The 26588-nt window shown below is 39.7% G+C and overlaps 1 protein-coding gene across 2 annotated transcripts in view; it reads right to left on the bottom strand.

The window, feature by feature from the left end:
- The window catches only part of LOC132279188 (uncharacterized), a 67605-nt gene that overhangs the window by 2847 nt on the left and 38170 nt on the right, over positions 1-26588 (bottom strand). Inside the window, exons 14-16 of one of the 2 annotated variants that reach the window (XM_059781148.1) lie at positions 18170-18300; positions 16602-16664; positions 16380-16458 (exon numbers count right to left, since the gene is read on the bottom strand). In XM_059781148.1, the coding sequence (XP_059637131.1) occupies positions 16380-16458; positions 16602-16664; positions 18170-18300 (273 nt within the window). The remainder of the gene's footprint in view (positions 1-16379; positions 16459-16601; positions 16665-18169; positions 18301-26588) is intronic. The other variant, XM_059781211.1, reaches the window with a different exon arrangement.

The raw sequence follows: 26588 nt of genomic DNA, 5'->3' as shown, positions 1-26588 counted from the left end.
AAGTCTTGCTCACACCCTTAGTCAAAACATATCATGTGCATTAACGTATGGAGTACAAATCAGCCCAAGACAAATCTTTTCCTTGATGAAGTGTCGATCGACTTCAATGTGCTTTGTCTTATCATGTTGAACTGGATTGTGGGCAATGCTAATAGCAGCCTTGTTGTCACAATACAACTTCATTGACTCACAAACAGGATAACCCAACTCACCCAACATCGTACGTAGCCATAACAACTCACAAACTCTATGTGTCATGGATCTGAACTCAGCCTCTACACTAGATCTAGCTACTACAGACTGTTTCTTGCTTCACCATGAAACAAGATTACCTCCGACAAATGTGCAATATCCTAAAGTAGATCGTCGATCTGTCACAGACCCCGCTTAATCAGCATCAGTATAGGCTTCAACACGCAAGTGACCATGACTGCCAAACAATATCCCCTTACCAGGTGAACCCTTGAGGTAGCGAATAACATGATGAGCTGTCTCAAGGTGAGGTGTATGTAGAGCATGCATAAATTGACTAATCACACTAACAACACAGGCAATATCCGGGCGTGTAAGAGATAAATAAATCAGTCTCCTAACCAATCGCTGAAATCTTCCCACATCATCTAATTAGTCTCCATCTACATCATTAAGCCTAGGTTCTGCTCAATGGGAATGCTAATAGGTCTAGCTCCAAGCTAGCCTGTTTCAGCCAACAAATCTAACACATACTTCAGTTGAGAAATGAACACCCTTTCTTCGATCTGCACACCTCAATGCCAAGAAAGTATCTCAATGATCCGAGGTCCTTAACCTCAAACTCTGTCCCCAATACTGACTTCGTTCGACGAATCTCTTTTGGATCATTTCCAGTGATAACAATATCATCAACATATACAATAAGGGTAGTGGTGCAGCCATGGTGCTTCTTGATGAAGAGAGTATGATCTGCCTGACTCTGTGTGTACCCTACTCTTTTCACAGCAGTGCTGAACCTCTCAAACCAAGCACGTGACGACTGCTTTAACCCATACAAAGCTTTATTTAGCTTACACACTAAATTCTGAGCATTGGCAAGCTTAACCCCAGTGGCATGGTGATATACACCTCTTCCTCCAAGTCACCATGAAAGAAAGCATTCTTTATATCCAGCTGATGTAAGGGCCAATTCAAATTAGTTGCCAAAGAAAGAAAAACACGTATAGAGTTCATCTTGGCAGCTAGAGCAAATGTTTCCAGATAATCAATTCCATAGGTCTAAGTGAAGCCCTTTGCAACTAACCGAGCTTTATATCTCTCAATTGTTCCGTTTATATAATACTTTATTGTGTAGACCCATTTGCAGCCTACTGGTTTCTTACCCCTAGGTAATGGATTAATATCCCAAGTACTTGTTTGAAGTTATTAATGTCTTGGGGGTATGCCTTCAAGACATTACCTAGTTTATGTTTGGGCTTAGATTGCTTTTAATTTTGCCTTTGTAAGGTGAGTGGTGTTTTCTTTGTTTTTAATAGGGGTATGCCCTCATTGTTTCCATATATCTTTTGTTTATATTTAATACATTCCTTCATTTAGGAAAAAAAAAAAGAAAAGAATAATATCTCAAGTACCATTTTGGTTAGCATATATGATATCCACGATTTATGGAATGACTTACCATAATAACAGAGATTTGACTATGTATATGTTAGCATATATGATAGCCACGATTTATGGAATGACTTACCATATTAGCAGAGATTTGATTATGCTATAGAATATGCCATAGAATATGCTTCAGAATGTGTTGTGATTTGATTTAGTTTCCTTTCTTGTAATATGAGCATGTTCTCTTTTTATCTATAAATACTAGAGTTGTGAATGAGTGATTCATCTCATTCAAGGCTTTACAAAATTTTCTCCTTTTTCTTCTTTTTATATTTCTACTTGGTATCAGAGTCAACACCTTTTCACACCTTTCAGCAGCCTTGCTACTTGTGCGACAGCCACCTTAAGCTGTTTGTGACATCGTGTGATGTTGCCTACATATGTTTTTCTGTGTTGCTATTTTGTGATCGAAAACATGTATTTTTAAGTTTTACAATTTCATTTTTTACTCTTCTAGGGTTGGGTAAATTGGGATAATTGGTCTCCAACACCTAGAAGGGCTTAGGTAAACAAAAAATTAGTCTACAAAGAGGTTCCGGATATTAAGAAGGAGGCTGTCTAGCTATATAGAAGCGGGCAACGCTCCTTAAAAAAAGTATGTATCTGGATTTTTCGGGAATGGTCTGAGGAGACATTGTTATTGTTTATGGTCTAAGGAGACCCTTTGATTTATTAACAGAATTTGTGGTGTTTTGGAGTTTTTTATTGTCGTGTGACAGATTATGGCAGATTTAGGGTCCTCAACTATTAATTCTCTTGGCTGAAATTCTGTGGGTGGTGGTGCCATTTTCACCACCAACTCATCAGAAAATCCAGACTTCAAATCACCACAGTGAAGTTGGATGGTTCCAACTATTTGATTTGGACACAGTCTGCCAAGATGTTCATTGGTGGCAAAGGCAAGATTGGCTATATTACTGGTTCTAAGAAAGAGCCCGCTGAGCCAGAGAAGGCATATCCATAGTGATTTGCAGACAACGCTATGGTTATGTCTTGGCTAGTCAATTCGATGCAACCAAACATAGTAGTTGGCTATATGTTTATGAAGATTGCTAAGCATTTGGGATTCAGTTCAACGCACTTATTCTCAGAGGCAGAATAATGCACGGATTTTTCAGTTGGGGAGAGATATCACCAGGATTTCTCAGGGTGACTTGACAGTTTCAAGTTACATCGCCAAGCTTCGTGCTATTTGGGAGGAGATGTCATATTATGATTCCTTCCACTCTTGGAAGGATCTAGATGATGTAGTTTTATATGCAAGGATTGTGGAGAAGAATCGAGTGTTTCAGTTTCTTGCCGGGTTGAACGACGAGTTTGAGAATGGTCGTGTTCATTTATTGGGCTTATCTTCATTCCCTACTCTTGAGGATGCATACTCCTATGTGTTGTCATATGAGAGCCGTTGGACTCATCCATTAGGTGTTGCTTATGTTGATCGTTCTGTTATGGTAGTTCGGGCTCCCAACCTTTCAGGAACTGCACCATCCCAGTCAGTTCAGAGCTCTACCACCGGTCCTCCTCTGGGACGACAACGCGAACGGTGTGACCATTGCGGAAAAATTGGTTACATAAAATCTCGTTGTTATGCTCTATATGGACGCCCACTGCAACAGAAACAACAGCCTCGATCCTCTACACATTCTGTTACACAACCAGTCTCGTTGTCAACTCCTGACAACTCAACCTTTACATCTTCTACCACAGTTACCTTGACTCAAGCTGATTTGGACAAGTTCAAACAACCTCCACTTATGCCCACTCAGGTACTATTGCGTCTGCACATAGCGTATCTACATTTTCGACACCAGGGATCATTAATTATGGTGCTTCAGACAATATGACTGGTATGTCCTCATTCTTCTAATCTTATAGTATCTGCTCTGGCCATTGCAAGGTATGCCTTACGGATGGCTCTCCATCTTCCATTACTGGGAAGGGCCACTTATCAGTTACTCCTTCATTAACTTTGTCAGATACACTTCATATTCCACAGTTGACTACAAATCTTATTTCCGTTAGTAGCGTTACCAAACAATTAAATTGTAGTGTTAACATTCTTTCCCTCTCATTGTATTTTTTAGGATCTGGTGTCGAAACGGACGATTGGCAGTGGGCGTGAAGTGGATGGTCTATACCTATTGGATGCTCCTTTGTCACTTCAAGCACATTTGGCTTCATTTTCCAATTTTGCTTCATCGAATAAAGCCCAGCTTATGCGTTGGCACATGTGTTTAGGACATATTTCTTTCGGTTATTTAAAACATTTATTTCCTTCCTTATTTTGTAACATGGCAGTGTCAGGTTTATCTTGTGAGATATGTCATATAGCTAAATATGTTTGTTCCAATTATCCTGCTAATAGTAATAAATTTGCTTTAACACCTTTTGATCTTGTTCATTCAAATGTGTGGGGTCCTTGCCGCAGTTACTTCTAGTCTTGGATTTCAATATTTTGTGTTGTTCATTGATGATCATAGTCGTGTTACATGGGTTTATCTTATGAAAACCAAAAATAAGGTATACACCATTTTAAAAAATTTTAAGACAATGGTTCAGACTCAATATGGTTGTATCATTAAAAAATTCAGATCTGACCAGGGTATGGAGTACACTTATGGGGAGGTACAATGGTTATGCACAAAATTTGGGATTGAGCATCAGATGGCTAATGTTAAAACTCCTCAACAGAATGGTCGTTCTGAGAGAAAGAATCGCCACATCCTTGACTTAGCCAGAGCAATCTACATTGGTATGAATGTTCCCCAGTCATTTCGGGGAGAAGCAGTTCTTACAGCTGTTTACATCATTAATAGGACTCCTTCTAGGGTTCTTAACTTTGCAGCCCCACTCTCAATCTTACATCCCAATTCATCTCTTTTTTTTATTCCTTTGCGAGTCTTTGGGTGTGTGTGCTTTGTTCAGCAGTTGGGGCAGACTCGTATAAAGCTTGACCCCAAGGCTTTGAAGTGTGTGTTTTTGGGCTATTCTCACTCTCAAAAAGGTTATTGGTGTTACCATCCTCCCAGTCGTCGGCGGTTTATATCCATAGATGTTTCTTTCTTTGACCATACACCATACTATAGTGGTTCAGTTGGTTCTCAAAGTGAATGGTTCCCATTGAATATAATGGATAATCACCTTCTTCCGTCTTCATCTCCTATACCGTTCCTTGTTTCGTCTTCTATGATTCCTCCTTATGATACCCCTCCAGCAAGGGGAATTGTTCATTTTTCACAGGTTTATAGTCAAAGACAACAGGTACAAGCTTCTACTCCCACGATCGACTGCCCTGTTCCTTCGACATCAGCTCTGCCTTCTCAAGCTATTGTTTCGCTTAATGATCGCCCCATTGCTCTTTGAAAGGGTAAACGTTCTTATACATACCCTATTTATAATTTTGTTTCTGATTATGCTCTCTCACCAACCTATCGGAGTTTTCTTGTTTTTGTTGCCTCGGTTCCTCTTCCTTCTAGTGTTGTAGATGCACTAGCATAGCCTCAATGGCGTGATGTTATGACATAAGAACTACAAGCACTTGAGAAAAATCAGATTTGGGACATGGTTCCGCTTCCTATTGGACGAAAGGCTATGGGTTGTCGTTGGGTGTTTACAGTTAAGCATAATCCAGATGGGTCAGTTGCTCGTTACAAACCGGTTGGTTGGTTGCCAAGTATTATTCTCAGACTTATGGCATATATTATCAGGAGACTTTTACCGCTGTTGCCAAAATGAATACCATTCGTGTATTATTTTCTGTTGCTGCGATTCGATCTTGGCCTCTATTTCAGTTAGATGTCAAGAATGCCTTTCTCAATGGTGATTTGTAGGAGGAGGGGTACATGGTTCCTCCTCTGGGCTTTCGTTCTCATGCTCATTCTGGTATGGTATGTCGTCTTCGTCGTTCTCTGTATGGCCTCAAGAAGTCTCCTCGAGCTTGGTTTGATCGCTTTGGCACTGCCATGCTCAAGTTTGGTTTTCATTAAAGTGCAGCTGACCTTGTTTTTATGTCATTCAGGCGGTAAGATAGTTGTTCTCATTGTGTATGTTGATGATATTGTTCTTACCTACGATGATACTACCGAAATTGCTGAGGTTAAGAGCTATCTTGACCGTCAGTTTGAGATTAAGGATCTTGGTCCCCTATAGTACTTTGTGGGCATTAATGTGGCTCGCTCCAAGGCTGCCATTTTCATCTCTCAACGCAAGTATGTTCTTGACTTGCTTTCTACTTTTGGTCAGCTTGGCGCTCGTTTGATACTCCGATTGAGCAGAATCATCAGTTGGTTGATTTTGAGGGGGAGTTGTTGTCAGATGTTAGTTAGTATCAATGACTTGTGGGGAAGCTCATCTATTTATCCATGACTCGACCTGACATTGCTTATGCCGTAAGTGTCGTGAGTCAATTCATGCACTCTCCTTGTACCCCTCACATTGATGCAGCTATTCGGATCCTTCGCTACTTAAAAGGTTGTCCGGGCCGTGGTATTTTGTTTGCCAATCATGGTCACTTACGTGTTGAGGCTTGGACAGATGCTGATTATGCAGGATCAATTTCAGATAGGAGGTCAACTTCGGGTTATTGTACCACTATTGGTGGTAACTTGGTTACTTGGCGTAGTAAGCAGGATATTGTCTCTCGATCTAGTGCAGGGGTAAGAGTATAAGGCTATGGCTTTTGGGGTATGTAAGTTGCTATGGCTGAAAACCTTGATGATAGACTTGTGCCTTCCAGTGTCGCTTCCATTCTCACTCTACTGCGACAACAAGTCTTGTTGACCTTGAATCTAAAACTTTTGATGATTATAATTCATTAATGATGTTCTGTGTGTTATAATGTCTACCCTGAGCAAAATTACAGATCTAAGCATCCATCAAGACAAGACTTTACATGTAAAACACAAATGAAAAAGGAGCATTATAAAGATACAGGAAAGGTTACAAAGGAATCAAAGCTCAAATGGGAAAGTCATCAAGATCATGCCAATACAAATGTAAAAAGGGTAGCTAAGGTGGTGAGTAAATAGGAACCTTTGTTAAAGTATTTATGAATCTATTGAAGCTCACATACCTACATTCATGCATATCATCACTTGCACTAAATAGACTCAAATTGATATAGTCCATCATCTGTTGACTTAGAACCAAATCCTGAAGCTGCAACTTCATTTCGGCTGACGGAAATGAATAGGCAAATTGAACCGGACGACCAGTTATTCATTGAGGTTGGACAGTAGCCATGCTAACTTGGAGGTCACAATCGGACAACCGAAATGCTATTTTGGTCGACCGAAGCAAAGTAATGAAAAGGACCTCAGGTAATTTCAGACAACCGAAATAAAGTGGTCTAAAGGCATCTTATTATTTCGGATGACCAAAACAAAAGGCTTATTCATTTCGGTCGACCGACTTAGGGCAGATTCAAATTTGAACGGCTATTTTACCTTGAACTGTGTGCCCAACAGCTAGAATACACATCAGATACACTTGAAACTCTATATAATGAGTTATAGTCTTCATAAAAAAAGGATTGCAACATCTGAGAAATACATTCTTGCAATTAAAGAGCCTTTGTCTTATCATTCGTACACTTCATATCTTTAAAGAGTATTGAGCTTCAATCTATTCATATATACTCTAGAGTGAGCTAAAATTTGTACTACAAATCTGTGAGAGATCATCTTGTACTATATTTCTCTTCTTCAAAACTTTGTTAGGGCTGGTGTGGCCTAAGGAAGACTAAGAGAAGGTTGTTCTCTTAGCAATTTCAAGCAAGGAGGTGCTTCATGTAAAAGGTTTGCTCACCACCCGTAAGTAGGTGTTATAGTGGATTGGGAAGTATCAATAGGGGTCTTGAGCCGAGGAGTAGGAGTTTCCGAACCTCACTAAAATCGATGAGTACTTGTTTGCAATCTCTCTCTCTTTATCTTTTATATTTACTGCTTAAAATTTCAGCATCACTTGATAGAATAATATTTGTTGTGGCTTAATATTCTACTTGCTTCATTGGATAACTACTGAGATAGTTAGTGTAGCACTTGCATGTTAATAGAAATAAAAAATTGACCATTGTTTGTTAAGACTATTCAACAACACCCCCCCCCCCCCCCCTTCTCTCTCTTCATTACTTGGGCAACAATTGGTATCAGAACCTAACCTCTTTTAAAAAGACTTAAGTGTATTAGAGAACGATCATGGCAAACCTAAATCATCACTTTCATCAAGAACATCAATCAAATTCCAAACCGTAGACTATCAAATTTGGTTAGTCATACTTGATGGACCATTTGTTCCAATGAAAACAGTTGATTCACAAAAGGTTCCTAAAACAGAAGAGGAGGGGACATAGATGACTACAAACTTATCTCTCTAAATGCTAAAGCCAAAGTAAATTTGAATTATGCCATAAGCCCTAATGAGTACAATAGAGTTTCTACATGCACCACAGCTAAGGAAATTTGGGATAAACTTCAGATTACCTATGAAGAAACATCACAAGTTTAGGAATCCAAAATTGATATCCTTATGCCTCAATGTGAACTATTTTACATGAATGAAAATGAGTCTATCAGTGAAATGTTTGTGAGATTTACTGACATTATCCAAGTTGGGCATTTCAGATATCCACGCACCAACTTGAGGGGGAGTGTTAGCATATATGATATCCACGATTTATGGAATGACTTACCATAATAGCAAAGATTTGACTATGCATATGTTAGCATATATGATAGCCACGATTTATGAAATGACTTACCATATTAGCAGAGATTTGGTTATGCTATAGAATATGCTTTAGAATATGTTGCGATTTGATTTAGTTTCCTTTCTTGTAATACGAGTATGTGCTCTTTTTATTTATAAATACTAGAGTTGTGAATGAGTGATTCATCTCATTCAAGCCTTTACACAATTCTCTCCTTTTTCTTCTTTTTATATTTCTACTTTCTCAAGGGCCTTCATTTCTTCAAGCATAGCTTTCTTCCATGGAGTTTGATTGAGAGCATCTGGAATACTAGAAGGAATAGAGACAGAGGAGATACACGAAGTGAAAGCATAATATGTTGGAGATAAGGCATCATAGGATACAAACTGAGATATAGGATGGTTTGTACAACTACGAACACCATTATAGGCAATAGGGACATCAAGATTAACAGGAATGCTATTGGGAAAAGAATCAGGAGTATCAATGTCAACTAAGGAATTACCTGGATCGAGGGAGACTTCTTGGTTCTGGGGTGAGTCAATAACTTGTTTCGCCCTCCTAGTGTATACAATTGGCTGCTTTCCCCGCTGCAAATCATTAGTGTTAGGAGGACTAGACATAGGCACCTCAGTAAGAAGCTCCCCCTGAATGGGAACAGGCAAAGGAAGGGGGCATTCCCTCTGAATGGACAATGGATTCTCTACCTCTATAGTAGGCTCCCCTTGTAGATAATCCCAAGCAGTGGAAAAAAAAAGGAATAGACTCAAAGAATGTAACATCAATGGAGACAAAGCGACGACGAGTGGTAGGGTTATAGCACCGATACCCTTTCTGAGTGGCAAAGTATCCAAGAAAGACACATTGGATTGCCTTAGGATCCATTTTGTCCTTGCGATAATGAATGTGAACATAACAAACACAACCAAACACTTTCGGAGGGACAGTAAACAAGGCAGTGTCATGGTGTAAGACAAAGGAGGGGGATTGATAGCCAAGAACCTTAGAAGGCATGCGATTGATAAGGTATGTAGTTGTCAAGGTTGCATCAGCCTAATAACTTTTAGGCACTCCCATCCCAATTAGAAGAGAACAGGTCACCTCCGTAATATGATGGTGTTTTCTTTCAGCTACACCATTCTGTCGTGGTGTATCGACACAAGAGGTTTGATGGACAATCTCGTTATCAGCAAAAAAGGAGGCAAGACCACCATACATAAACTCTCCTCCATTATCAAATCGAAGGATTTTGAGGGACAACCAAACTGAGTACATACCATCCTATGAAAGGTTTTAAAAATGGAATAAACTTTATCTTTGGTTTTCATAAGATAAAGCCAAGTATATCAACTCAAGTCATCAACAAACACAACAAAGTAACGAAAACCAAGTAACGAAGTAGCAGATTCAGGACCCCACACATCAGAATGAACAAGCTGCAAATGAGCTATATTTTTATTAATACTAGTAGGATAAGAAACATGACATTATTTGGCAAGAACACATGTTTCACAATTTAACTCAAAAGATTCAACAGAAGCAAACTGGGGAAGTACATGCTTCAAAACAGGAAGAGGTAGATGACCTAGTCTATTATGCCATCGCATTAATAGATCTTTATTGACATTACTATTCCTAACTATTGAAATATATAAATATTTCTATATAATTTTGGAGCAAAATCCTTCACTAATCATGGTGATCCGGTCAATTTCCTTCCAATTATAAATATTCTATATAACGGTGGAGCAAAATTCTCCACCAATCACGGTGCCTCCTTTAACTATTGTACACCTTACATACATTCTTATCTTTATGATGCCTATATACAGGCTCTTTGTACTCAAGCAATATACATTTGAATAATAAAAATGTAGTCCTTAGTGGCTCTATGTCCATGGATGTAGGCCTTAGTGCCGAACCATATATATGCCTGTGTTTTCCATATTTCTCTCTTCCCTTTTCCTATTTGCATTTCTTATTTCCGCATCCAAAATTAAACATCGTATCAGAGCCTAATTTCTCTTTCTAGGTTCGGATCCCTATTTTGGGGTATTCCTTTTGCATCTGAAATGTTGCTAAGGGTTTCTCGGTGTTATTTGTGACTTGTTTGGGCTGCCGGTTTGTTCGGCAGTAATGTTCTTCGCCCTTGCCGTCTCTCCGACAGCTTTTATTGACTTGTTTGGGCTGCCGGTGTGTTCAGTAGCGTTGTCTTCGTTTTTGTTGTGTCTCCGGCAGTTTTTATCTACTTGTTTGGGCTGCCGGTGTATTCGGTAGCATTGTCCTCACCTTTGCCGTGTCTCCAACAGTTTTTTGTTGACTTGTTTAGGCTGTCGGTGTGTTCGGCAGCATTGTTCTTCGTCTTCTCTCTTCATCATTCACACTTGTTGTTACTCGCCATCTAAGTGGCAAGTTAGGCATTCATGCTCCAACTTGAGGGGGAGTATTGAAGATTTAATGGAGGAATCAGTAGAGAAAAATCTTTCAATAATTGATGATGTTTCCTATTATTGAAGATTTAGTGTTACTAGAGGAATCAGTGGAGAAAAATCCTCCTTGTTTCATATTTTTTAATTCTTTCCATTCTCATAATTTATTCTCTTATATAAAGGAGCCTCCACCATTGTATTGTATATAAATTGAGAGAGTATTATAAAAGTAATGTAGCCCTTTGGGCTCTTTGTACCGTGGATGTAGGCCCTACTAGCTGAACCACGTAATATCTATGTGTTCTACTCGTTTAATTTCCCTTCGTTTCCGTTTTATGCTTTACAACATGGTATCAGAGCCTAGATGTTCTTGTAATCTCATCTAGAATTTGAGAGGGAGTATTAGTATTATTACCATAGAGCATATTCTCCATGTCTTCACATTCCTTTCCTTTCCGATCCGTTTTTCTGATGGTTCAGCACCTCGACATTCCCCGATGTTGTTCTGCCCATTTCCCGGCGTTGTTCCGGCCATTTTTCCAGCACAGTCCGGCCATTTTCCCCGCTTAGTTCCGGCCTTTTCCCGGCGAGTTCCAGTTTATTTTTCCCCGCAAGATCTGGTCATTTTCCTAGCTTTGTTCCGGACACCTTCTCATCATCTTTCAAGGCGTTTCTTTAACAAGTTGGGCATTCATGATACTCATGCTCCAATTTGAGGGGTAGTGTTGAAATATATAAATATTTCTATATAATTGTGGAGCAAAATCCTCCACCAATCATGGTGCCTCATTTGACTATTATACACCTTCCATATATTCTTATCTTTACCATGTCCATAAATAAGCTCTTTGTACTCGAGCAATATACATCTAAATAATAAAAATGTAGTCCTTAGTGGCTCTTTGTCCATGGATGTAGGCCTTAGTGCCGAACCATGTATATGCCTATATTCTCTATATTTCTCTCTTACCTTTTCCTATTTGCATTTCTTATTTCTGCATCCAAAATTTAACACTAACACTAGATTGATTTGCAACATAATAAGAAGTTTGCCCCGCGTTCAATAAATATAAGCCATTGTCCTCACGTCCACATCCAATCGTCTTCCCTTTGTCCAAATCCTAAAACACACAGTGAGATAGAAAAAAGGTTACACTACAATTCAAGCATTTTGTAATGTAACTGACAGAAAGGAGGTTATTGATAAACTTTGGGACATGAAGAATAAAGGATAAGGTAAGATTTGGAGAGGCAGAAACAATGCCCTTCCCCGCAATAGAAGTGAAGGTTCCATCATCCACTCTAACCTTCTCTTTACCAGAATATAAACTGTACGAAGAAAAATCAGATGTCGTACCAGTCATGTGATTAGTGGCTCCTGAATCCATGATCCAGGGTGGCCCACCAGACCACCAGATAATGTGGAAACCTGATGTGCCGAATGAGAGGTACCTGTCTGAGCGAAGTTAGAGGTGGTAACAGAGGAATGTTGTGCTAGTAGATGTCGGAGAGCATCAAGTTCAGCCTCGGACAAAGAACTCGGTAGCCTTGAGGAGGCATGACCAGTAGAAGCAGTCTCAAGCTCTGCAGTATATGCCATAGATAACCCCTTAAATGGACTAGGCCTTAGCCTAGCATTCACATTAATAGGAGTTGGAGTAGGGCGACCATGTAGATTCCAGCATGTTTCCCTAGTGTGGCGCGTACGCCCACAGCGATCACACCTCAACTTGCTTTTGTCATCCTGTTTCCCTCCTTTTGGAGGATTGGGCTTGTTCCCTTGTTGTGTGACAAGAGCAGACCTCTCAGACAATGGTACTTATGACTCAGACTTAGTGTATATAGGTGCAGACATAGCCTTCATTCTACTCTCCTCAGCCTGGATATACAAAAACACATCTCTAATAGAAGTAGGGGCCAGATACCTGCCTAACACTTGTACCCTGGCATGCTCGTATCTCGGATGCAGACCACCCAAGAACTCATAGATTCGATTCCTTTCTACCATAGACGAAATGCTTTAACATCAACTGCACACAGGTATGTAGTCTTGGTAGTGATCTAACTCTTCCCATTTACCACGTAGAGTGTGGTAATATATAGCAAGAGTTTGGTCTTCCTGCTTGAATCTTGAAATCTGTTGTTGGAGTTCATACAGTTTTGCAAAATTACCAACCGAGGAATACATCTCTTCCACAGCCGTCCATAACTCTTTAGCTATTTTCACAAACAGAAACCCTTTGCTGATCTGTGGCTACATTGACTACAACAACCACGTCATAACTAGTGTATTATTTGCACTCCACTATTTGAATTTAGGATCACTTTTGGAGAAATACGTGACAGTCCCTTCGATATGGTTGATCATCCTACAACCAATGATATGTATACGAGCAAATTGAGCCCACTCCATATAGTTCGTCTCATCCAGCCTAACAGTCATAATATAAAGGCTTGGATGGTGATCACTACTACCTCCCAATACTAGAGTCAAACTAGGAGATGACCCAGCTTCTTTTGAAGTCACCTCTGAGCCAGACAATTTATCAAACAATTTCTGGGTATACAATCCTCAGAAACAAAAACAGCAACAAAATACGTAGAGAACCACCACTCTAACACACAAACTTCAACTAAAATGATTACCGTCTTCTGAGATGCATAAAAAAGCGACCACACAGTCAGCACACAAACCCTAGAAAGCAACAAAGTAGACCATACTAGAATTGCGAATGACGAAGAAAAAGCCGCTAGTGTAGAACCTCGCGAACACAAAAAAACACCGATCGAGTCTGCAATAGATAAAAAACAGGTCCAATAAAAAATTTTCCTGGGCGAGACTAGGGGCGCGCTCCCCCTGCAACCCCAGCCAACTCATCGCGGAGTTGGATCCGTAGTACATGTGGATGTGATTAACACTACTTCCTTGCAAACAGATCCCATCTTGGAATCTCTTCAAAACCCTTCACACCCACCAGGGTTTACACAAACTTGCCCTTCAACTACAAACCTAGAGCTTTACAAGCCATGCTCTGATACCATGTTGACTTTAAGATATAATCAAATCAAGAGTAAGTGATAAAGAAGAAGAAGAAAGCGGATGGGAGAAAAAGAGAGAGAGATGGGGAAAGAGAGAAAGAATACTTTCATCCTTCCACCACATTCTATTTATAATAACAAGTTTAAGAAATTACAAATAAGCCCCAACATTATATAAGTAATAACAAATAAGCCCCTGACAACAATTAGTACCATCATGAGTTTCTTGCATAACGTTCCATGGCTTATACGACCCTGATGCAGACAATTGAGTGTCTAGTCAAGGTTTTAATTATGGTAATGAGAAAAACTGTCCTGGGAATAGAAGTTGTTGTTAATGCTTTGTGGGTAGTCCAAAAGTCAGTCTAGAGAACTAAACTGTCATTTATAGTCTTCTTATAAAAAGGACAAACATCTATATTTGTTGTATTCAAGTCAAAATCAATACCAAATTTCCCTTAGAAATCTAGGCTCCAACAGTGATTGGAGAATTTCTAGTCTTCCTTATTACTGTAAGAAGGCTTGTACCCTCCTCCCATCAGGTGTGGCTTGTACCCTCCTCCCAGCAGGTGTGGCTTGTACCCTCCTCCCATCAGGTGTGGCTAGTACGCTCTGTAGGAGTGCAAAGATCTTGAAAGTGAGGTATTCTCAAAGAAGACTTTTAAGTACAAAAAGGATCAGAGTGTAAGGGAGAGAACTTAGGTAAAGGAAAAATTAAGAGAGTTGGGCGAGTGGCAGAGTCTCGAGGCCATATGTCCTGAATGAGCCCATCACGTCACTATATTGCTATTTATAAAGCCTTTGGCACATGTTAACCACGTGTCATCCGCCACGTGTCAGCCTATTAAGGTGCCACGTGTCCCTCCTTTACTCCTTTGGCTTGGACGCGAGTGAATCATCCACCTGAGTCGTAGGTCAAGGACCTACCTCCACTTCGCCTGGCCAAGCCCCTTGTTCAATCCACCATGCCTCAAGAACCCCTTTTCCAGCCTGCTCTCCTTATGTTGTGGTAGACGCCATACTTAGAGCTCAGATACTTTGCATGCAAGTGCCAATACTTATTGGGCAATACCTTAGTGTAACGTGCCATGATTCACGTTTTAACCTACACTGCCTAGTATTACCCTTGCCACTACAACTACCATACCTAGGCGCATATCGCCTCTGTTATCATGTTTCCTAGTAGTTGGTGACCCCGAACTATATGTTTTAACCTCACCCCCTATGACGTGTCGTCAATATTAGGCGCGCCATAACCTATAGTCCTACCCGATCCCATCATGGATCTACCTGTGGTCCTCCTGATACCCTAGGTTCCTGCTAAACCCACACTTAATACTGAGTGTCTTTCTTTTCATCTTGTGCAGATTATTCCTGGGGTGAGTTGGTAAGTGCCATGCATGGCACTTGGCCATTATTTTGTATGGGCAAATGGGCAAGTGATGGGCAAGTGGATGGCACTTGCTCATTTGTATGGGCAAGTGGGCAGGCGGGGGCACTTGCCCATTATTTTGGATAGGAAAATGGGCAAGTAGGCAAGTGCATAGCATTTGACCATTATTTTGTGTGGGCAAGTGTATGGTAATACACTAGCCCTTTATTTTGACGCGCATGGCACTTCCCCTGAAAGAAGCATGGGCGGGTGCCATGTTGCATAGCACTCGCCTACTTCAAGAACTTGGTGTCACAAATTGGGACATCATTCATCTTGGCCTAGGTAGGTGCCATGTGGCACCTGCCCTTTTTATACACATATATATTCCTTATCCGTCATTTTAATTTTAGGACTCTTACACCCTCCTCCCATCAGGTGTAGCTTCTGGCCTGGAAACCAACCCTAGAGATGTGGAATCAAAGCCAGCCCAGGATGCCATGTGGCAATGTGGGTCCCTAATGGCTATGTGGGCCCCACACAAAGGCGCGGGTCTCTTTTTCCAAGTCAAGGGCACAAGAAACTGGGCGTGAGAGTCTAACACTGATTCACAGTCCCACACACACAATGGAATGATCCTGGGCATGTAAGAGGCTGTTGTCCCTCCCCCTGGCAGCTGTGGTTTTTTGGTTGAAAACTAACCCATGACATGTGGTGTCAGAGCAAGCTGCAAGCCCAAGGCACCACTTGGCGACATGGGTCCCTTGTGGTTGAGTGGGTCCCCTTTGAGAGGGCGCAAGGGACTCGGTGAGGGAGACATAGAAGCTGCAGCTTTTGGGTTTGGAAAACAACCTAAGACAGCCAACTGAAAAGTAAATGGGACAAAGTTTTCTACGGAGTATTAATATGATTACACTAGTAAAGAGGCCATACTGATAATGTTGCAGCCAACATATCAAATACATAGTATCAAAGCACCAATATAATCATTGTATATAGCACAACAATGTTGTTTGAATGCCATACATGCATTTACCAAGATAAAAAAAACCGAAGTGATTATCAAATAAAAAAATATAAAGAAGAGTTATAACTACTCAGCTGTATCATGTCCAACATCTAAATAAAATCAGTTGTACAGCTATGACGGTTAAAAAAAGAAAACTATCCAGAAAACAATACACTTGAATACCTGTTCCTGGGAACGGAAATACATAAAGGGTGTATAATGGAGAAAATTGGAAACCCTAGAAGTATAAATATCAGCATACCTACAATCCATATTTTGAGATAAGTATAAGGGAAAAAAATCAAAATTTAAAAGGATATTCAAAATTATTATTTCAACTCTTGCACCATTGGAATTGAAGGTATCAAGAACTGAACAGAAAAATATTAGAACAAAAGGGCATACTTCTCAATTTGTCGCATTAAGTGGCTTTTGTCCCAAAGACCTGCACGTGACAGAAAACCCCACCTAACACAAAAGCGAATCAACAGGTCAGATCCAAGCCCAAATGTGTCATACATACACATGCACACACACGCACACACTTATGGAGAGAGATAATTCACCTGTCCAAAATCTTGTCTGCATGATTCCTAATATTATTTTATTTTAGTTTTTGGGTAAATTACACTGACACCCCCTAAGGTTTTTCCTTAGTGCACATAGACACAACTTTTGGGGTGTGGTGCCCACGAGCCCCCTAACGTTTGCCCCACATTACACCTTTTCTTTGATTTGTTTCATATCTTTTTCTCTCCTTTATAGTGTCTGATGGTAGAAAAGGTATCGGCAATGGAGCACACCGATCCAGATTTAGGTCTTCATTTTGGAATGCCTGAGGTAGAGGGCAAGGATGTCTATCCCCTGTTAAAAGGAGGATAAAAACACACTTTTTCATTTATTGGGTGTTCCTATTGGCCTGCCTATAATGGATCTTGGTCAAGGTATTTAATTTTATGGATACATGCCTAACCTGTTCTGGCTCACCTAACTTTGCATCTTATGGATAAATGATTAATTTGGGTAAAATAATATTTTGTGCAAAGTGACTGCTTTCGGACAAAAACCTGTCCTCTTCACAAATGAGAACAAGCAATGGCCCCTTGCTAAGGAAAAGATAACAGAACTTTAATACAATTGTCCTCATTTGTTTGTTTCGTTGCTGAGACAATGACGAAAAAAAATGGAGGCATAAAACCCGACAATACACATGCCTTTCAACAAGAGAGCATGGGCATGGGACATTTGCAGTATCTTCACAAATCAACTTTTTAAAATTAATCAGTATGAAAAATGCATATTGAAGACAGGAAAAAACAAGTTTCCAGAACATTTGATCTCCCTAACCCTAGCCCCAATCTCAATTGACAAAGAGGGACTGTAAATTAAACAGATATTTAGTAGTACAATGTGATTGGGTGAATCAAGCAAAGATGAACTTAATTTGACGACACCTTTGCACATTTCAGCTTAGCTGAGGTCTAGGGCTAGCTCAATGCACGAAGCTCTTGTCCTTGCGGGGTCTGGGGATGGTAAGATGTATGCAGCCTTACCTCCACATGCGGAGAGACTGTTTCCTTGTTTCAAACCTGTTATCTCCAGGTCAGGAGCAATTTACCATTGTGCCAGGGCCCACCCTCTCAGCTTAGCTGAGGTGCACGACCAAAAATTCAATAATAAATAAACTTAGATGAGGTGAATGATACTTAATTGTTGACCATTCAACGTGCCAAATTACTGGAGCATTAATCAAGTAATCAGTGAAAAAAGTGATCTAGCTTAGCAAATTCTTAGAGCCTCAGTCAAATATTATATTTTGTCAAATGCTACTGAATGACAAACACAGCCCCACTTTGAAGACAATTCCAGTAATAAGAGGGTAGAACTAATTGTAACCAATGATAAATTGACAGTTTGAGAATTTAAGGAAAGACAAGTGATTCAAAGTAACACATTCTCCAACCTCAACTTACCTTCTGTTGAAATGCTCCCCATCTGCTTCCAACATTGGTGCAATTTTTTGATCTAGTCTTTGCATAACAAAAAGCAGCTTTTGCATACTTTCCGTGAGTTCTTGATCGGTCATGTTAGTGGCAGCCAAGGTCTGAACATGCAAAGTGAAAAAAATATGATTCATCTAATAGTAAAGAACTAAATCAGGAAAAATAATAATAAAGAACTAAATACTTAATTTTAATGGTTCACAACATCACATCTAACCTATACTGTTAAAAATCCAAATCAATTATAGATAATATACCACACCCAACTAATTAAAAAATAATAATAAATTTGCATTAATAGTTGCTAAATGTTCTGTTTTCTTTTTTTCTTTCTAGGAAGGATTTAGCTTAACCACATCTCAAGTGCCAAGACAGAGAACAGTAAACTCAATTCTCTATTTATATCAATAATTTCTTCTCCGAATTGAAGTTATGCTCAAACCAACAAACCTTCATTCCAACTACTATTTTCAGCTACACGGATTTATCTTCTCCAATCTGCTCCTTATAAAGTCTCTCTCTGGATTGAAGTTGAGTTGGAATAGTCTGTCTTAACTCTTGGGATGGCATGTGATGGTTTGTGCAAAACTAGAGCAGGGCTCAGCACCAGGCTGGATTTGCTTTAGAATTATTAGTTTATACTATTAGTAGCATTTGAAATGTAATACTGTATTGGGTGCAAACAATTCCTTGGGGGTTGGTGTTGTTGGGGAGAGAAGAGAGAGATAAGAGTAGAGAAAGAGAGAATGTAAGCAAGGATTGGATAGGGAAATACCCTCACCTCGATTTCTTGGATCCGGCGGTTGAGAGCGGGGGGAAGGGATGCTTCAATCCAAGGTGTCTGGCGAAGCAGGTCCTCTCGAACCTATCTTTCTATGTTCATTGGGCCTTACAGGTCTCTTAATGAAAAGGGCTTTCGGAACCCACATATATTTATATTTATATTTATTATGATATGAGTTACGATTACTTAATGAATTGTCTGTCAATCTCAATATATTTTGTTCTACCACGTTAAATTGGGCAGTGTGCAACACCAATAGCTGCCTTGTGATCACAATACAGCCAGGTGGGCCCATCACTAATGATTCTAAAATCCCTTATCAAGTCCTGGAGCTACATATGCTCCACACACTCCATGTGCCAGAGCCCATGTATAGAGCTAAAGGTTGGTAGGATGCTCTTGCAGATCCTAAAGGGAAAAAAAAAAAAAGAAGTTATGGTAAAAGAGATGAAAGTGCTTTGCAAGTGGGTATTCACTCTCAAACAGAATTTAGATAGGACAATTGATAGATACAAGATTGATTGCCTAAGAATTCACAAGGACATTTGATGTTGATTATTAAGAGACATTTGCACCGATAGGTGTATTCGCCTTTGGGAGGACACTTGGTGGGCATATGACCCGCAAAGGGGGTGAGGAAACCACAAGAGAAGACTCTTCTTGAAAAATAGGAAGAGGACGAGCAAGAGGAGAAACCTCTTGATCGGGAGTAGAAGTTTCCTGCAAGATAGTGTTAGAACCATAAAAAGGGGTATGCTCATGAAAGGTGACATCAAGAGAGTGATACATGTGTTTGTGTACACGATCATAACACCGGTAACCTTTTGACATTGAAGAGTATCCTAAAAAGATACATTTAATGGCCTTGTCATCAAGTTTAGTATGAGAAGGGCTACGATTCTAAACAAAACATGTACATCCAAACACCCGAGGCATGATGGAAAAGAGAGTAATATCAGGCTGAAGCACTTGTGAGGGGTCCTTTCCATTTAATACTCTACTAGGGGTATGATAATGAGAAAAGTAGCTGTAAGAACCGCCATGTGCCAGTATGACTTTGGCACATTCATACCACTTCAAGACATCGAACAACTGACATTAGTTGGCAGTTTTTACGCTTTACCACACCATTCTGTTCAGGGGTATATGGACAAGTAAGTTGATGAAGAATACCCCGTTGGTTAAGTTGAGACCGGAAACTCATTGGAAGCATATTCACAACCATTGTCAGACCTAATATTCCTAACAATAGTTTTATATTGAGTTTTGATCATTTGGAGGAATTGAGTGAACAAGGGAAAAACTTTAGATTTCTTTTTAAGAAAATATACCCATGTGCAACGGGAATAATCATCAATGAATGTGACATAATAACGATGCCCCGAAAAAGCAGCAACAGGAGAAGGACCCCACACATCAGAATGTATGAGAACAAACATACTAGGTGCACCATGCATATAAGAAATAACTAGTTCTAGTATGTTTAGAAAGCTCACAAATCTCACATTGAAACTTATTATCCTTACAAGCCGTTATTAATGAAGGGAAAAGTAGACATAAATACTGAAAGTTTACATGCCTAAGGCGAGCATGCCATAAATTTAAAGTCTAAAAAGAAAAATCATAAGATCTAGAAATTGGAAGAACAGAGGCTTGAAGGCTTGAAGCAAGCGGAGGAGGTGTCTGTGGAGGATTCCTAAAGTAGTAGAGGCCATCGTGCTCATATCCCCTACCAAAAATCCTCTTCGAACACGGGTCTTGTAAAACACATTAATGAGGAAAGAAAATCACTGCACAGTTTAGTGATTTGGCAAGTTTGCTAACAGGTAGAAGATTAAATGCAAAGTTAGGAACATGAAGAACAGATGGCAAATAAAACATCAAGGATAGATGAACATCTCCTTTACTACGAATAATGGTGGTTGACTAATCGGCTAGACTAACAGCCTGATTAACAGGGGTAACGGGAGTAGAAAATAATGACAACTCACCAGTCATGTGATCATTGGCTCCGGAATCTAGAACCCAAGTAGGTTTTCCTGCTTTAACATGAAAAGCAGAAGGAGTACCTGTAGCTATAGTAGCCGTGGGAATAGAAGAGCTAGCCCTGGTAGATAAAGCTCCAAACTGCTCTTAAAGCTAACAAATCTGGGACTGTAACTGACTGAAGTCCTGAAAAGATGGTCTGGGAGGAGTTGAAGCAAGAGGGATAATTATCTGTGGAGTAGTATACCCAGCAATAGTATCGGCTACTACAGCAGTGCGGCCACAGCCAAAAGGATGATTGCGAGAAAATTTCTGCTTTAGCTCGGGATGAAGCTTAAGAGCAACGATCCTTTACATGACCCATGGCTCCACTCTGAAAGTCTAGAATTAGTAGCAAGAGCCATCTGATCAACTGGAGTCTCTAGTAAAGCTACTGGCTGAGAGATCTGACGTCTATGCTCCTCATGGTCAACAGTAGCAAAGGCATCATATAAATTAGGCATAGGAGAGGTGTTTATGATCTGAGTTCTATGAGCATCATACTTGGATCATAAACCCATAAAAAACAGGTAGGTTTGCTGGCGGTCCAGTCTCTTGACCAAAAGAGTTGCAGCTTCTTCAGAGAAATTGGAGAGAGGTTCATACTGTGCTAATTCTTCCCACCTAGACTGGAGGTACCCAATATACTCTGATACTAACAACTTGAGTGTCTCCTGAGATACATGAGCAATCTCCTGGTAAAGTTCAAAGATACAAGTGTCATTGCGGGAATGGGCATACATCTTGTTAAGGGCTTGCCACAGACGAAAAACAAAAGAGTGAAACATGAACATATTATAGATACGCTCCTCCATTGAGTTAAAGATCCAACCCAGAATGGTGCACTTGTCCATGTCCCATGCAATATATTTAGTATCCATCTTTTCCGATTCCTTGACTAGACCCAAAAGCCAACCATTTTTCCCTTTCCCTTCAATATAGAGTTGAAGAGAACGGGATCAAAATACAAAGTTGTGCCCATTCAAGAGCACACTAGTAACCTGCTGTGTTGGAGTATGATGTGCCAAAGATAAACTATGCTGGACCGAGGATAAAGTGAACTTTTGCCTACTAGAATCAGTCATAGTACCAAAATAAGGTTGGTCCACACGTCAAAGCAGGAGGAAAGAGCAAAAAAAAAAAAAATTAAGGCCGGAAATATCGGCGTTTTCCTCCAAATATGCTACTGAACAAACACCGGCAACACACAAAGAAAAAAAACACCAAAAGGACCCTTACGTCATAAAAAACCTATGGGAATTCTCCTAAAAAGGAGTAAAAAACCAGAGGGTTACCCGAGGGGTCCGGCGCAAGGGCTGGGAGGAGGTGGAGGTGCGTCGGAGGTGAGGGAAAATGGAGAGAGGGAGAGAGAAGGTGACGGCGTTGGGGAGGCAGAGGTTTTTGTTTTGTTCTGATACCAAAAAGAAGAAGTTTTGGGTTTTGGCGTACTCAAACCGAGAGCTAAGAGCTATATTTATATACAAGGATAGCGTACAACGAAAGGAAACCAAATCAAAGAAAAACAGGAAATATGCCAAACTCTACGTGATCCCATGATTATGGAGATCTTATCTACGTGATCCCATGATAATAGGGATCTTACATAAAACAACTATAAAATAAAAATAATAATAATACAGATATTTCAACAATAACTACTAGAAATGAAGTGGATGTTGTATACTTAAATTGAGATACATATAATGAAATTGATATGCCTAAGTGCAATTGGTAGTTTAGGATGATGCTTTAAGGAACTTCCTGGAGATAGACGTTAGGGAGCATGTCCCTTTGCATTGTTGACACGAGCTACTCTTGTGAGGCCAAAGGAATGTAGTATATGTATGTACCTAGCATATTTCCTACTGAGCATTGTAAGCTCACCCCTTGTTGATTCCCCTCTCAGGTTGAGGCAAAGCTAATAACGAGGACGCATCTTTTATTTGTTTTAGAAATGTAATGTATATGGGTATTTATTGCGATTTCATATTGTAGTTCATTCGGATGTGGTAATTGAGGTGACATGTATCTTTGGGAAATTTAATTATAAGTATGTGGTATAAATTGCAATAATTGTACTTGATACTCAAAGAAATCATTTAATGAGGCCTTAAGGCCACTTTTATTTCAAATAAGTATTGCTTCCATCTTATTTTGCTCACTTAAGGATGTATGTTTTCCACCCATTTGTACACTTCATGTATGCTTGCACACACTTACATATTGATATTCACATAACCATGCCATGTTTTAATCTCATTTTGGGTTTAACTTGATCAATCGAATTGATACTTCAACGATTGAGTCCACCACACTTAGATTTTTCAAGAAATCCCAAAAATGCATGCTTCTGTCCACCATTCGAGTCACTATTCGAGTTCCTTATTATTATTATTGTTTTTGGGTCCTTTCTTTGATTGTTTAGACTCCTTCGAGACCGTATCGATGACTGGGGTGGTGACCTATTTAGTGTAAATAGTGACAAAAATCATGCCTTACATTTAGGATTAGATTAACTGTAAATATAGTTGACCAACCTTAAATATAGTTGCTGTAATTATGGGATTTGATTAGCTAATTACCTTTACATACTTGCTCTAAATATTTTCCTTAATTGTAGCCACGTGTTTGGCAAATCATGTAATATAAATAGGGATGAGATCCAAAGGAAAGAATAACTTCCTTCGTCAGAAATTCTGCTTTGACTCCTTTTTCTCTGTTTAACATAGTATCGGAGCAAGGTTAGTCAAAGAATTGCATTTTTTTTTTCTCTGTTTACAATCTAGTTTAGATATTTGTTCAATTCTCTGTTCGAATTTGGTTCACAACATCATCTCTTTCTTTTACACTCTGGTTTAGATCTTTATTCAGTTCTCTGTCCAGATCTGGTTCACAAACATCATCAACCTCTCTGAAACTTCTGCTTAGAGCAGATCTTGTTGATTTATTAGTCTCCTTGCATTGTTGTGACTAATAATTCCGTTGACATGTATTCAGATTCTTCTCTTTGTTTGCATATCTGATCAAATTTTGCTATGGATAAAAGCGACATCATTCCTGTTCGTCTTACTGGAGCTACCAACTATGTGGGATGATCCTTTCATCTTAAACACTATGTCCAAGGACAAGGATTGGCTGGTTTTTTAGATGGAAATGCCGCCAAGCCTACTGATGACAAAACCAAAGTCACATGGATCCAAAATAATTCAAAGGTGGTTACTTGGATCTTGAATTCTATTGATTCTTTAATCACCTTGCCCTTCAGTCCTTTAGTAAAGCCTCAGAGATGTGGAAGCATCTGAAGAAAGTGTATCATCAGACCAACAAATCAAGGAAGTACTACATTGATATGGAATTGGCTAAATACAGTCAAGGCGATAAGACCGTAGAAGAATACTACAATGGTTTCCTCTCTGTCTGGCATAAGAAGGATTGTATGATCCTAGATGGAGTTGACCCTACTGCACATTCACAAGTTCTTAAATTACAAGAGGAAGCTCATGTTAATTAATTCTTGATGACACTACGCCCAGAATTTGAGTCTGTACGGGCTGCTTTGATGAATAGAGAAACTTCTCCAGATTTAGATACATGTTTCCAAGAGGTTTTGAGGGACGAACTTTGCCTTCAGTCTTAGAATATCATCACAGAAGATTCAAAAGCCTTCCGTGCATCGGCTTCAAGCGAGACAACTTTTCCTTCTACAAACAGTAAATCTGTACAGTGCTTTGAATGTAAGGATTTTGGCCACATTGCTCACTATTGCAACAAGAACTTCTGCAATTATTGTAAGAAATCTGGGCATATAATCTCCGAGTGTCGAGGACGTCTATCGAGGAAAACCGAGGCTTCACAACAGCATCAAAATCCAGCTACCTTCCATGCCCAAGCTGATCCGGTCCCTGCTAATGAGTCTTCCTCCCCGGCCATTCTTTTGACACCTGATCAGATTCGTGATATGAGTAATGCTTTTGTTGCATCCGCATTTACCTCCATGGGTATTAATGGTCGGTACAACTCAACTCCCTCTTCTACAGTTAATTCTCCCTCCTCTTGGATTATTGACTCGGGGGCATCTAACCACATGACTTCTATAGAGCATAGTCTTGATAAATCTCAACCTTATTCTGGAAATGAAAATATTCAGATTGCAAATGGCCAAAATATGCCTATTTCTGGTGTTGTTTCTATCACCCTCTCTACTCCCCAAAACCAACTTCTTAATTTGTCTAATGTTTACTTTGTTCCCAATTTATCCGCTAATTTATTATCTGTGGGACGATTGGTTGATATTGATTACATAATTCAGTTTACATCTTCTGGTTGTGTGATACAGGACCAGCAAACGGGGAAGGTGATCGGGACAGGGAGTAAACGTGGGAGAACATTTCTGTTGGATGTAGGACTTGGAGCATTGCTTGCTTCTTCTGTTAGCTCTCAGAATAATTTGTGGACATTGTGGCATCATCGCCTTGGTCATTTGAATAATGAGAAACTTTACTTTTTATTTAAGTGCGGTTATTTGAATTGTTCTTTGAATGACAAAAAGTTTATTGCCTTGTTACAGTCCAAATGTATGTCATGTTGCTTAAGTAAAAGTCATGTTTTACCATTTCCGGTTCATTCCTCCTAACATACTGATCCTTTTGACATTATTCATACAGACGTTTGGGGAATTGCACCCAAATTTAGTAGGCTGGTTATAAATACTACGTGGCATTCGTTGATGATCACTATTTACATGGATCTATTTTCTTTGCCATAAATCTGAGTTCAGCAATCTTGCGGAAACTCAATTTAACCGAAAAATCAAGGCCCTTCGGTCTAACTCAGGTGGGGAATACATTCTTAAAGAGTTATCTTCTTTTTTCTGTGATAAAGGAATTCTTCCCTAGAAAACCTGCCCACACACTCCTCAACAAAATGGGATTACCAAACGCAAACATTGACATATTCCAGAGACAGCTAGGGCCTGACTTTTTGAATCAGCAGTCCCTTCTAGTTTTTGGTCTGAGGCAGTGCACACTGCTGTCTATTTGATTAATAGACTGCCCACTCCTGTGCTTGAGAATATTTCCCCATATGAATCTTTATTACATTCCCCTCCTTCTTACACACACTTGTGTACATTTGGATGTCTTTCTTTCGTTCATCTTCCTTCCTTGGAAAGAAACAAATTGTCCCAACAAGTAGCAAAGTGTGTGTTCCTTGGCTACAGTAATGAACATAAGGGATTTTTTTGCTATGATCCAGAGGCTCGACAAACACGTATATCCCACAATGTTGTCTTCCTTGAGCATATTCCCTTCTATTTTCTTCAAAAGGAGTCTCGTATATCATTTGTTTCTTACATTCCTCAGTTTTCTAGCTCTACTCCTTTAAATTCTACTAAAGAATTGCAGGTTTATAGTCGAAGGTTGAAACGTTTTCCTACGTCTGCTCCTGCTCCCAATCACTCATCCGTGCCACCCTCATCACAAGGTACCATTGCTCCTGAAATCTCCCTACCTCTACGTTGCTCTTCTCGTGTTTCTAAACCGTGTGACCTCTTTGGATTTTCTGCTCTCCTTCCCAATGCAA

This window comes from Cornus florida, unplaced genomic scaffold (genome assembly GCF_030987335.1).
Source record: "Cornus florida cultivar Cherokee Brave unplaced genomic scaffold, ASM3098733v1 CherokeeBrave_3.0.0_Hap2_Chr01, whole genome shotgun sequence".
Classification (NCBI taxonomy): domain Eukaryota; kingdom Viridiplantae; phylum Streptophyta; class Magnoliopsida; order Cornales; family Cornaceae; genus Cornus; species Cornus florida.
The sequence above is the reverse complement of the archived record's forward strand: the minus strand, read 5'-3'. Positions and strand labels throughout refer to the sequence as shown.